Below are 12964 nucleotides of genomic sequence, written 5' to 3'. Positions count from 1 at the left end.
CGTTAATACTGAACGCTACCGACAACAAATGATCGATTTGAATCAAGCTTTGCGTGAAAAACGATCAGAATATAAAAAAGGCAACACAAAGTGATTTTGCTTCATGATAATGCACCATCACACACAGCAAAACTGGTCAAGGAAACGATTGAGGCGTTTAGTTGGGAAATACTTTCGCATGCGGCTTACTCACCAGACTTGGCTCCGTCCGATTACTATTTATTTGCATCGATGGGACACGCACTTGGTAAGCATCGCTTCACTTCTTACGAAAATGTACGAAAATGGCTCGATGACTGGTTTGCCTCAAAAGAGCAACAGTTTTTTTGGCGTGGCATCCACAAATTGTCAGACAAGTGGGAAAAATGTATAGCTAGCGATGGGCAATACTTCGAATAAAATATTTGTTATCATTTTCATACAATAAACGTGTATTTTCTATACAAAAATTCCGATTTCATATTTACAGACCTGGTATTTGAGATCACTGCGTTGAAAACTTTCTGAGTTACGAGCTTTGAAATTTTAAATAACGCCAGCATTAATGTTATTACGTGGAAGCTGTACGTTGGATTTAGTTGTAGAGCTTCTGATTATCGAAGTTGCTTCATCTCTTTACTAAATGCTGAACTTATATTTGGCCTCGAAGTCGACTTACCGCTCGCTGCTTTGAGAATCATCGCATTTACACATATTGTTACATTGAGACGGCGTAGCGACGGTCAAGCACTCGCTCTGGATCTGTTCGAGCCGCGGGGCGTAACGAGGTGCTATTTGTTCCCGTTTTAATTTCACCGTCGGTATCTTTCTTTTTTTTTCCTCTTCTCGGTCCATTCTCAGTGAACGGCGGGTGGTCGTCCTGGTCTGGATGGTCGGAGTGTAGCGTTCGTTGCGGTAGAGGCGTACAAAAGAGGACAAGAACGTGTACAAATCCCGTTCCAATCAACGGCGGTCAAACGTGCCCAGGGCCAGCCACACAAAGGGTAGAATGCAATCCTTCCTGTCCCGGTAGGTAGACTACAAAGACTGCTCGTACGCGCGACACTTGATATAATACAGCACGACGTCACGAATTTTAATGGAATCGAATTTGACGATCGCACGCATCCAGAACAGCGCTAAATGCTAAACACTAAACGTTCGGGTGGAAACGCACGATCAAGATACGTGGTACAGATGTGCTCTAAGCTTCAATGAAGCCTTAACATTTACCAAGTCAAAACTCAACAGTCTGAATCGTCCTCTATCGTATCTTATAACTTAATATGGTCCCAATCCCAATTTTTCTTTTCCATTTGTCGCACAACAGAATTCCCAGGCACTTTTTTATACATTGCAATGCGAATTTATAATCTGGTACCAGAGAGTATGCTTAGTACTCATCATCAGTTTTTGCATTTTGTAGTTTTGTCAGTTGGTACATTGCATCGACCTCTACTTTTCCTTTTTACTTACCTTCCGCCTACTTCTTCATTCATAATTACTTAAATAGACTTTCATGATTATCGCGACAATCGGTGATGGAAATTTTACAATTCTTTTGATTATATTGATGAAACAAGCATACTGTATATGGAATGAATTCATTCAATTTTCATTATATAATAATATAAATTATTTGTTATATTAACACACATTGTTGACGGTATACTGTGAAATGGATCTTACCTCAGTTCTCACACATTTTTGGATTAGATCCCTACTGGCGTCTCCCGTCAAAATAATGGAAAACGCCGATTCGCGTCTCCCGTTCCCAACGTTTGACAAATGAAAGACGCGAATTCGTGTCTCCCATCTACAATGCAACTTTAAGGGCCGGTTTTTTTTTTTCAATGATAATTTAAACTTAGATTTCAATTTAAACTCTGTTTAAACAAAACAAACGAATTGTTAGAATAAAGTTTAAATTTGAATCCAAGTTTAAATTGCTATTGAAAAATCGCCCCTAAAAGTTACACTCGATTAAAATATATTTTTGATTGTTAATTATACTCAAATTTCAAATTTTTGGTTACAAATTCTCAGATTCTGAATTCTAAGTTACATTCAGATCTTCATATTACATTTTACGTGACATATTGTTTTAAGCAAATGTTTATAATTTCCTTGCATTTTTATTATTTTATATGATAAATATAAATGCTATATAAAGTAATACATAAAAAGGATGCAAGCTTTATTGGTTGACTAATAAAATTGTTATCAAATTTACGGACACCCGTCTATCTGATCATCTGTTCTCGATTAAATGTTCTTCTTTTCGGGTTAAATTTTATATTAATTGTTCATTAGTTGCTTCGCTCTTTGAGTTATTTTTGTTAAAGTATTTGCTATGCAATTTACGTACGTTAATGATACTCAATAAGACTTTTATAATAATAATAACAATACAACAATGATATAATATGATAATATTTTTTATGATTGTGATTTTGTATTTATGATTATGATTGTGTATTTTTGTGATATAATCAGAGTTGGGAGTTATTTTTTAAAAGTAACTAGTTACAGTTACAGTTCCCCTTGCTGAAAATGTAACTAGTTACAAGTACAAATTACTGGCTATGAAAAGTAACTCGTTACAGTTACAGTTACTTAAAAAGTAACGAGTTGTTACTTTTAAATTACTTTCTTGAAATGATTGTAAATTATTATTGTAAATATAAAAATCTTACATTTTAAACTTTACTAAAATGTAAAAATTGAATTTTATAATTAATATCTATCACATTAATTAGTCTATCCACTTAATAAATTTCAAATCTGTACTTAACATAATAAGAATTTAATAATAATCTTGTAGAAGTAAAAGAATTTAATCACATGTCCCATAAATACGTTGATTAAAATTTATTTAATTAATATACAATTACTATATAATTTTAATTTTATTTTACGTTTTCCAAGTAACTATTAAAGTAACTATTAAAAAAGTTACAAGTTACTAAAAATAAGTAACTAAGTTAAGTTACAGTTACAGGTGGGAAAAAAGTAACCAAGTTAAGTTACAGTTACCGAAAAAAATGTAACTGTAACTGTAATTTCGTTACAAGTAACGAGTTACTTCCCAACCTTGGATATATGATATAATATATGATATTATATGATATTAGCTTAAATTCGTTTGGGTTTAGGTTTGGGTTTGAGATTCTTATACCTAGAACATCTAAACTTAAATTATCACAAAACGTTAAAGGGATGAAACTAGAGGAGGAAGTGAAGTGTCTAAGTTGCATGTAGCCTATATTTTCCGCAAGGTCCTAGAAAGTAACTTACAAAATTTGATCCAAATCGGTCAGAGAATTTAGGAGTTAATATAGGGGACATACAGACAGTCTATATTTTATATATTATATGATATGATTATAAGAATGATATAATATGATATATCAAACTTCGAGTGACAGATTGATCGATAATCGAGAGCCATAATATACACGCATATCCAGGCACAATGCGAACGCTTGAAAGAACCAGAGAGGTTTGTTCTGACAAATGTCAAGGCTTCATTGAAACCCGATGTACTCGTGCATCCGTTCTTCTGCTCGCTCGCGAGTCAGATAATCGCACTTTAATCGGGATTTTCAACCGCCACCCCGTTGCTCGCAGCGGTTGACGGCAGATGGTCAACTTGGTCCTCGTGGTCCGCATGCGGTCCCGATTGTTCGAGAATAAGGAGGAGATCCTGCAACGACCCCCCGCCTAGCAACGGCGGTCGTCCCTGTCAAGGCAAGGACGTCATCGTCGAGTCCTGCGCCACGGATCGATGTAATGGTGAGCCCCAGCCGCGTTTCTGCATTTCTTATTGTTCCTCGTGACTCGCGCGACTGCCTAATGATTTACTCGGGCCCGCGCAACGTCCTTTATCTCTTCGCGCGCGCGTGATTGCTATTCGTAACATCCGATGACTTCGCACGCGCGATGATTCATCGGCGAGATCGACTCTGGCGGATCCGCGTCTGGTGGGTGAGGCAGAAATTTGCAAGTAGAGACACGAAGGCGATCGATTGTCTCTCTCCCGAGTTATGTAGTTTCGATTGCCTCTATTAACTCTTTGAGTTCCGGCGCATTCTTAAGGCATATATAATATTCTTAAAAATACAAATATTTTGTTTCATCTGGTCTATGTTACAATGGAACGTTTTTGAAGCTATATATACGAGTATATATATATAGTGTGGCAGTTTACTTATTTTAAAAATTTAAATTTTTATCTTGTTTTTTAATTTTTCTTAATAAATTTTACAATAATTTTTTAATTTTCTTGCTTTGAAATTTTTTTCTTTTGTTAAAACTATTTCTCAAATCAAACTTTTCAAACACTATTTACACCTATCTAATATTTCTCCGAAATTTAAATTTAAATTTAAATTTTTTATTTTCTTCAAATTTGAAATTTTGTATCTCTAAGAGAGAGAGAGAGAGAGAGAGAGAGAGAGAGAGAGAGAGAGAGAGAGAGAGAGATGTAATATCACTAAATTCCCAAAACATAAAAACGAAACTAAAAAAATTAATTAGATATATTTTATGATAACATTTTCTTTCTTGTTGAAATATTTTTATCTTGCTAAAACTATTTTTTAAATCAAATTTTCGAGAAACTATTTTAATATGTATTTGATATTTTTCCATTAGGATTATCTTAAATTTTCAAAGTAAAAGACCTGGACTCAAAACCGATTATTATTATAAATTTTGTAATATTTTATTGTTAAAATACTTTTTTACTGAAACTATTTTTTAAATCAAACCTTCAATTAATTATAATTTAAATCAAACTTTCAGTTATTTATATCTATTTGATATTTCTTTAAAATTTTTTAAATCATGCTAAATTTCCAAAATAAAAAACCGGGACTCTTAAAGGATTAATTAGATAAACCTTATAATAATTTTTTTTATTTACTTTTTAAGAGATATATTTTTTTCTTGCTAAATCTATTTTTCAAATAAAATCTTCGAAACATTATTTTCATCTATTTAATGTGTTTCTCTAAAATTTTAAATTACATTAAATTACATTAAATTTTCAAAATAAAAAAACTCAAAGAATTAATTAGATAAACTTGATATTTTTTTATTTCTTTACTGAAACATTTTTCTTGCTAAAACCACTTTTCAAATCAAACCTTCGTAAAACTATTTAACTATCGTACACCTATTTAATATTTCTCCTTTAGAATCATACTAAATATTCAAAATAAAAGAGACCTGAATTCAAAAGATTAATTAGATATATTCTAATATTTTTTTATTTTCTTGCAAAAATATTTTTCTTTTGCTAAAACTAGTTTTCAAATCGAACCTTCAGAACATTATATTTACATCTATCTGATATTTATCCATTAAAATTACACTAATTTTCCAAAACAAAAAACCGGATCTCAAACAATTAACTACACCAGACCGAAATGTTTCTTTTCTTGTTACACGCAGCGCTTGGACAAGACGGGCCGAGAGTGTTCAAGGAAGGTAAAGAAACGGGGACGAACATCTCGTGACATTTTCTTTTTTTTATCACGCTGAATAGTAATTTCTTCCCCTAGCGACTCGGGCGGTCGATCATAGAAACATCCTCGCGTTGTGGATCACTCTGAGCTTAGCCGCGATTATCTTGGCCTTGACCACTATCTTCTTCGTTCGCTTCATGCGCCGGAAAGAGCGGATGGAGGCGTTGTACGGCGTCGCGAGGCTGGACTTCCGTCGTCCGGGCGACCTCGCCAAGTCCGTCGTCTCCAAGAACGAGCGCGCCAACGTCTTGGCTAACGACCGGCGCCTCGAGCATGTGATCGACGAGTCGAACGCCGCCCGGTTACCCAGGTACCCATATCCGTGCACTAAATCGAAATAATAAGGACGCGATATGAATCAGCGTTCGGCTTGCGTCTATATAATTTCACGATGCGCAGCATGCACACACGCGCATACACACGTACACGTACACACGTGTATGTATATACGCAGATCCTGCTCGGAGCATCATTATGACGTCCCGCAATTGTCATTACCGTCGACAACGAGACCATCCCCGAGCTCCTCCGTAACCAGGTCCTCCTGCAAGAATTCGCAACGGGGACGCGGCATGTCGGATAATGAGGAGGGCCGATCTTCCCGTAAGAGACTCCTATATTCGACTCGAGAACACGAGAACTCCTTAAGTGCGTAATCAATCTCGATGAATTGCTCATCGTCTCCGCCGAACAATCTGGAGAACGAATATCTCGCCGCGAAGTTTCGCGGAAAACATCGTCAAGATGTACAGGGGTGTCTAACAATCACTGCGCCAACGCTCGTGTGCGCATTGAAGGGATTGGAGGATCAAATTGCCTGAAAATCGTGCTTCACAATTTTTTATGACAAACTGAATAATTATGCGAAAGTGTTATTTTGACATGTATTTATACAACATATAAAGAGAAGAAAAATATAATTTTGATGATCAAATACTCAATATAAGTGTATAGTACATGCAGTTAAAATATATTTTGTTTCTCTTTTCAAAGTCGTCATTTTGCAGTAATATCTTGACTCTCAGTGGCTCAATTGAACTAAATTTTAGGTAGAAAATTTCCGTAAACTTCGTTATCATGTGAACCACTATAATAGAAACTGAGTAAAAGTTAGCAAAATTGCAAATATCTTAATGGAATATTATTAAGTTTTCAGTTCTTTTATAGTAAAAACATCAATGTTTCAAAATTAAACATTTTCACGAGTTTGTCAGTGGTTCACACGATAGCGACTTACGGAAATTTTCTACTTAAAATTCAGCTCAATTGAATCAAGATATTATTGCAAAATGACCTCCTTGAGAAGAAAAACAAAATATATTTTAACTGCATGTATCATACATTTATATTGAGTATTTAATCATCAAAATTATATTTCTTCCCTTTATATGTTGTATAACTATACGTCAAAATAATACTTTTGCATATTTATTCATTTTGTCATAAAAAATTGTGAAAGAACAAGCACGATTTTCAAGTAATCTGACCTTCCAGTTTCCTTAAATCGAGCAGGATAGTCACCTATCGTTTCATAAACTTCGCAATAGTTCCTAAGAATTTATTTTAGGACGATCAATTAAGTAAATTAATTAATTAAAGAAAAGCGCAATGAGTAGAGTTGTGTGATTCACACAGAGAAAAGTATCATTCTGCTGTTAACCCTCTACTACCCACTACGACTCTGAAGTCACAATCCAGAATTTCATTATTATATATCTCCAATATGAATGTTGTTCTTGATCGATGTGACGTGAAAGTTATATGGCTGCCATTTTAGTGTGTTAGCAGCGATAGCAAGTATTAACGTGGTGTAAATAATAATTTACACCACTAAATGGTTGCACATATTTTTGAGAAAATAAAAAATTATAAAAATAAAATTTCACTTTATATGTATTGAGTACTTTAGTTTTAAACATTCTATGTACATGAAACATTTTTTAAACATGAGTAATTTATTTGGGCAATAGAGGCTTAAAAGAAAAGAGGTTGGAGTAAAACATTATTTATATTTATTGATATTTTCTTAATTATTGACATTCTAGAAAGAAAGAATTCGTTTTTTCTGGCAACTAGTATTGCTGTTAAACTTTTTGCCTGCCCTCTATAATTCCAAAAAGGCATTTTACAATTAAAATTGCATGAATAACCGTCGTTGGTAAAAAAAAAACTAGATTTTTCTATTTCTAGTGTCAATGATTAAAGAGGATAAAGTATTAATATTTAGATGATTTAACTTAGTTACTTTATTTACTTAGTTTACTTTATTTCTTTACTTCCCTTCCTTTAAATAATGGTTATCTTCAACAAAGAACATTTTCTTGATAATAGTTTTAAAATATATTTATCCCAAATTTTAGAAAAACATATTATCACATATGCAAAAGAAGAATTTATTCTCTTTATAAGAATATTTTAAAACTTTATCGAAGAAAAAATTGGATCGACTCTATATATTAAAACAAATCGCGTGTGCGAATTTTTCTTTTAATTTAATATTTTTAAATAAAATGTTAAACTTAGTGGAATTCAGAAAATGTATTTTTAATAAATTTGATGAATTTTTCATGGATTTGCGGATAGATAATATATTTTTCTGCGCACCTCCCGTCTGTACTCGTCGTTTCCACGAACTTTTTGGAAATAGTTTTTAAATATTTTATTTAAATTTTATTTTTCTTGATAATTACAAACAAGCTAGAGACATGTTCTTTGTTGTTACTTCATTTGCTGATAGTTTTTAATTCATTTTTTAATAATATTATTGCAAAGTTTGCAAGATGGTAGATGACTTCCCTGTTTAGTTTATTGTGATGTAAGATGAAACACCTAATTATTAACATCCTCTTAATCATTGACACTCTAGGAAGAAATTTGGTTTCCCTTGCATCCAGCATTGCAATTAAACTTTTTACCTACACTTCAACAGCCTTATTCTAAAAGAAAAGTTCACAACTGAAACTGTGAACAACCGCTGCTGGTCGCAACAGAAATCAGGCTTGCCTAGAATGTCATTGACCAAGGGGGATCAATAATTGAGTGTCAATAATTGAGTGTTTCACCCTACCTGAACACAAGCGTTGGTTGTGCACTCGAATAATCAGACTCCTCGTACGATTATACAGCGTGTCCCAGATCACCTTTACAATCTCTCGTGAGGATGTGGAGCGGATTGAGATAAACATAAAAGTCCTATAACATTTTGCAATATTCGCAAAATAATCGAGATATTAAAAGAAGATTGGTGAATGATATGGTAGATGAATTACAGTGACACCGTCTGCCGTTGTATACTTATTATATACTTGTATATATTATATATAATATTATACTTGTGTATATAACATTAAGTCATTAACATAATTAAACTGAACAAAAAAGTCCTCTACCATTTTGCAAATGACCACATAGATTTTTAGATATTAATTAAAGAAAATTTGCATTATGATACACAATCGTGTAACAATTTTCTTTAATTAACATTTACAAATCTATGTGGACATTTGCAAAATGGTAGAGGACTTTTTTGTTCAGTATGACTTAATGTATAAGTATACAACGGCAGACGGCGCCACTGCAGCTCACCTACCATATCACGCGTGATCATTCACCAATCTTCTTTAATTAATATTTCGACTATTATTGCGAATATCGCAAAACGGTACGGAACTTTTGTGTTCATCTCAATCCACTCTACGTCCTCACGAGAGATTGTGAAGATGATCTGGGACACTCTGTGTATAAGTTTACTTAAATTCAATCTTCGTGACGTAATTTATTCACGTATTTCTCATCTGTTATAAGTTGCTTTATAAGTCCACATGCAAGCAGGCTCGACGTGCCAAGCGAACCCGGAGAGCACCAACGAAGACGACGATGAGCAAGACGACGACGACAGGTTAGAGGAAGACGAGCGATCGGCGACGGAGGACGATCGCGCCGGCGGTGGCTTCATCGTAAGAGCTTTGATCGACGAGCAAGGCGCCCTTCTAGTCGTGCCTGAGGTGGGCGTCTCGATGTCCGTGCCAGAAGGCGCGATCTCGCGCGGCCGCCGGCACAGCTTGCACCTCGCCGTTCTCGGGGACAATTCCTTCAGGCCGAATCTCCCGCCCGGACTCACCCTGTTGTCCGCCGTGGTGGCCTGCGGCCCGCCAGGCGTCGACCTCGTGAAGCCTGTGATCCTCCAGTTCGAGCACTGCGCCGAGCTGAGGACCGGCAACTGGGAGCTGAGTCTGTGGTCCGCGGAGATCGACCTGGAGACGCGCTCGACCAACTCCCCGAGCTCGTCCACCAGCTCGAGCGGCTCGTCCTCCGCAACGGCGTGGCGCAAGGTGCTGATGTTGGGCGGCGACCCGACCAATCTGCCGGGTCAGCCGTTCGCGCAGCTCGATCACGCCGGCGTGTTCCTCGTCACGGAGACGCCGAGCGTGTACGCGGTGGCCGGCGAGAATTCTGTGGTTGCGCCCGGTTTGGCCGTGAAGCGCCTTTGCGTGGCGGTCTTCGTGTCGCGCGAGCGCGACCACATCAGATGCCACGTGCTCGAGGACGTCAAAGCGTCGTTCAAGCTCGTCAGCGAGCAGGTGAGAAATTTCTCGATATTTTTATCTTAATTCCAGAACCTTAAATATGGGTAAACTGAGAAAAGAATCATTGATCTAAGTAAAATTATAATTATTTTTCATCCCAACCATATTTCTTAGTTGTTCTAACACGGAAATAATAATGTCATTATCGCTAACGTTATAGTAGAATTTACTAAAAAAATACTTTTGATTATAATTTATAATAATTACTGTTCTATCTATATGATTATAGTTATAAATTCCCAATTTTTTCTCAATGTAAAATTTACCTTAGAAGAAGGAGATTTTGAAAAACATGTGTTTTGTTACTTTATTATTTTGTAATTTTTCGCAACTTTATTCAATCGCAATAACATTAATAGAATCATATCTCTATTTTGGCGATTTCTACTCTGATAACTAAAAAAAGCATTAAATTTTGATTATTTTTTTTATAAGATGCGAAAATTCATTTATGTTTAGGATATAATCTTTTAATATTTAGATTTCTAGGGTTAAGTATATATAGAAAGAAAAACTATATATTATAATCTTTTTTCATACGAATTCTTTTTAATTTTACTATATTTCTATATTATGAGAGAAAGCATATAAGAAATAATAAATATTTATTCAAAGGATATTAATAATACGTTTACTATATACTAATATAAAATATTTTTCAAACAAGAAAATATATATTTTCTTAAAAGATTTTAGTTTCTCATGAAAACAATCGTTTATTTTATTTAAATAAAAGGATTTTAATTTAACTGAATATGTGGCATTAGTACCCATCGAATAAATATTTTTTATACTTTTTAAATATTTTTTTCTTTTAATGTAGAAATATAGGAATAAGAAGTAAATGCAGACTATCGCAAGAAAGAGATTGTAATAATCTCTTTAAAGATTATAGTAAATTTTGCAAAAAACAAATTTATTTTTAATTATTTTTAATAGCACATAATAGCATGTTCCTAAAATTAAACAAGCATTTATGAAGTGAAAGGACATTACTGTAGATACATACTGTACATACATTACTGTAGAATGTCGATCTATTCTTCCGTTACACAAAAATCTATACTACTGTTTACTATAAAATTCTCTCCATTTAGAGGTACCAAACTATCAAAATGACGGCTTTGCAATTTCTTACAAAAATTATCCCGATGTATAAAACGGTGCATTTTATATTTTTTAATTTTGACTTAACGAAATATGAAAATTCTTCGAGTCCTCCGGTTTTTCATTTCTACACGGTTGCGCGTACTTCTTCCGCAGGAACGTCGTTTGGGTAGCACTCATATCGATCACGGTACTCTCGGATTTCGTGCTAGCGGCACCTCGCTTCGCGTTGATCTCGAGGATCGAGAAAGCGGCTTCGCGGAACGGCAGGAGGTGCCATATCGGCGCATCTGGTCCACCCCGAGGACTAGCATCCGCCGCTCTTTCAGGATAGAGAAAGTCGTTGGCGACCTCAGGCTCAGCTTCGAGCTTCGCGCCTGCCAACGTGGTTTCGAGGATCAAGGCTTGCTGCTGAGGATCGATCTCGATCTCGTGAAGAGAAACAACATGAGCGGAAAGAGGAACGGTAAAACGGAATCGTCCATTGTACTGCGAGGGAAAAGCTCGACGAGGTCCACGGAATCCGTCATACCGAGACCCTTCAGGTACTTTTTCCATAAATTTTACATATTTGTTCAAAAGTGTTGAGCACGTTCGCGATTACAACAATTATTGTAATTATTCAAATGTTTTCTATATCGTATAATCGGTAAATTATCAAATTTGCTATTGCTATGTCGTAATTTATACTGCAATGTTAGTACAGTCCAGGTTCGCGAGAAACATTGCAAAATGAGATATAATTTGATGAAATTTTTATATTTCCTCCATGTATGTTTATTTCGCGAAACGAAATGTTGCTCCTACTTCTGCATGTGAATAATAGCGAATATAAAGGCGAAATCAATGGAGATCTCCGGTTATTGTAGATTTTCTAAGACGCTGCGAAAGCAACTATGCCAATGTCTGGACCCGCCGAGCGCGCGCGGCAATGACTGGCGGATGTTGGCACAGAGATTGCAAGTCGATCGGTGAGTGTTGTGCGCAGTTTGAATGCAGTTTGATGATTTGTGGCGAAGAGAATTTGAAATCAGATTCTACGAAATGTGTATCCCTTTTCTCCTCGCGATTTTGCTGAGTAAACGTAAACCGACACGACACTTTGATACACAGATACGTCGACTACTTCGCAACAAAAGCGAGCCCGACCGAGCATATTCTGGACTTGTGGGAAGCCAGACACCGCGAAGCTACGGCTCTGGCGGATTTGCTGAACCATTTAAGACTGATGGGCCGCGTCGACGCGGCCAATGTACTCGAGAGTCGTCTGGGGCCATGGATTTAAGAGATTACGAAAAAAAAGTAAACTCACACTGCCACGCGACGCAGACCGCGCGGATTTGTAACACGATAGACAAGGGAGTTTTTGTACATAGAGTAGTCATTGTATACGGTATCAACAAAGCGGACGTAAAAAAGTATGTTGTATAAATATCGACCATATTTGTACATACAAGTCGTTTACAACAAATGTCTGTGCAGCGCTCTATTTTTCAACCCCCTCCACATCCTACTACAATCTCGCTGTGCATTTTCAATTTGTTCCTCTAAAATATCTGTAAAAAAAAAAATATATATATATATATATATATATATATATATATCTCAAGACAAATTCAGATAGATTATCACGTAGATTTCAAGATTATCACGACGCAAGACAATCGATGGTGTAACTTTGCAATTTTTAAATTACACTTACATTGACGAAAAATCATTTGAACATTTATTTGTGTGGAGTATAAAATTTATTTACAGAAA

At 35.5% G+C, this 12964-nt stretch overlaps 1 protein-coding gene across 6 annotated transcripts in view; it reads left to right on the top strand.

The window, feature by feature from the left end:
* The window catches only part of LOC116849626 (netrin receptor UNC5B-like), a 189693-nt gene extending 176971 nt beyond the window's left edge, over positions 1–12722 (top strand). For 3 of the 6 annotated variants that reach the window (XM_032826956.1, XM_032826957.1, XM_032826955.1), the window contains 9 exons: positions 841–1008; positions 3610–3774; positions 5437–5472; positions 5547–5820; positions 5965–6158; positions 9342–10090; positions 11360–11748; positions 12073–12174; positions 12317–12722. In XM_032826956.1, coding sequence (XP_032682847.1) covers positions 841–1008; positions 3610–3774; positions 5437–5472; positions 5547–5820; positions 5965–6158; positions 9342–10090; positions 11360–11748; positions 12073–12174; positions 12317–12488 — 2249 coding nt within the window. In that variant the 3' untranslated portion in view covers positions 12489–12722. The remainder of the gene's footprint in view (positions 1–840; positions 1009–3609; positions 3775–5436; positions 5473–5546; positions 5821–5964; positions 6159–9341; positions 10091–11359; positions 11749–12072; positions 12175–12316) is intronic. The other 3 variants (XM_032826959.1, XM_032826960.1, XM_032826958.1) reach the window with 3 other exon arrangements.
* The last annotated feature ends 242 nt before the right edge of the window (positions 12723–12964 follow it).

Source organism: Odontomachus brunneus, unplaced genomic scaffold (assembly GCF_010583005.1).
Source record: "Odontomachus brunneus isolate Ranch 3 - 2012 unplaced genomic scaffold, Obru_v1 Obru_scaffold_121, whole genome shotgun sequence".
NCBI lineage: Eukaryota > Metazoa > Arthropoda > Insecta > Hymenoptera > Formicidae > Odontomachus > Odontomachus brunneus.
Note: the sequence above shows the minus strand (reverse complement) of the source record. Positions and strands in the feature narration are given on the sequence as shown.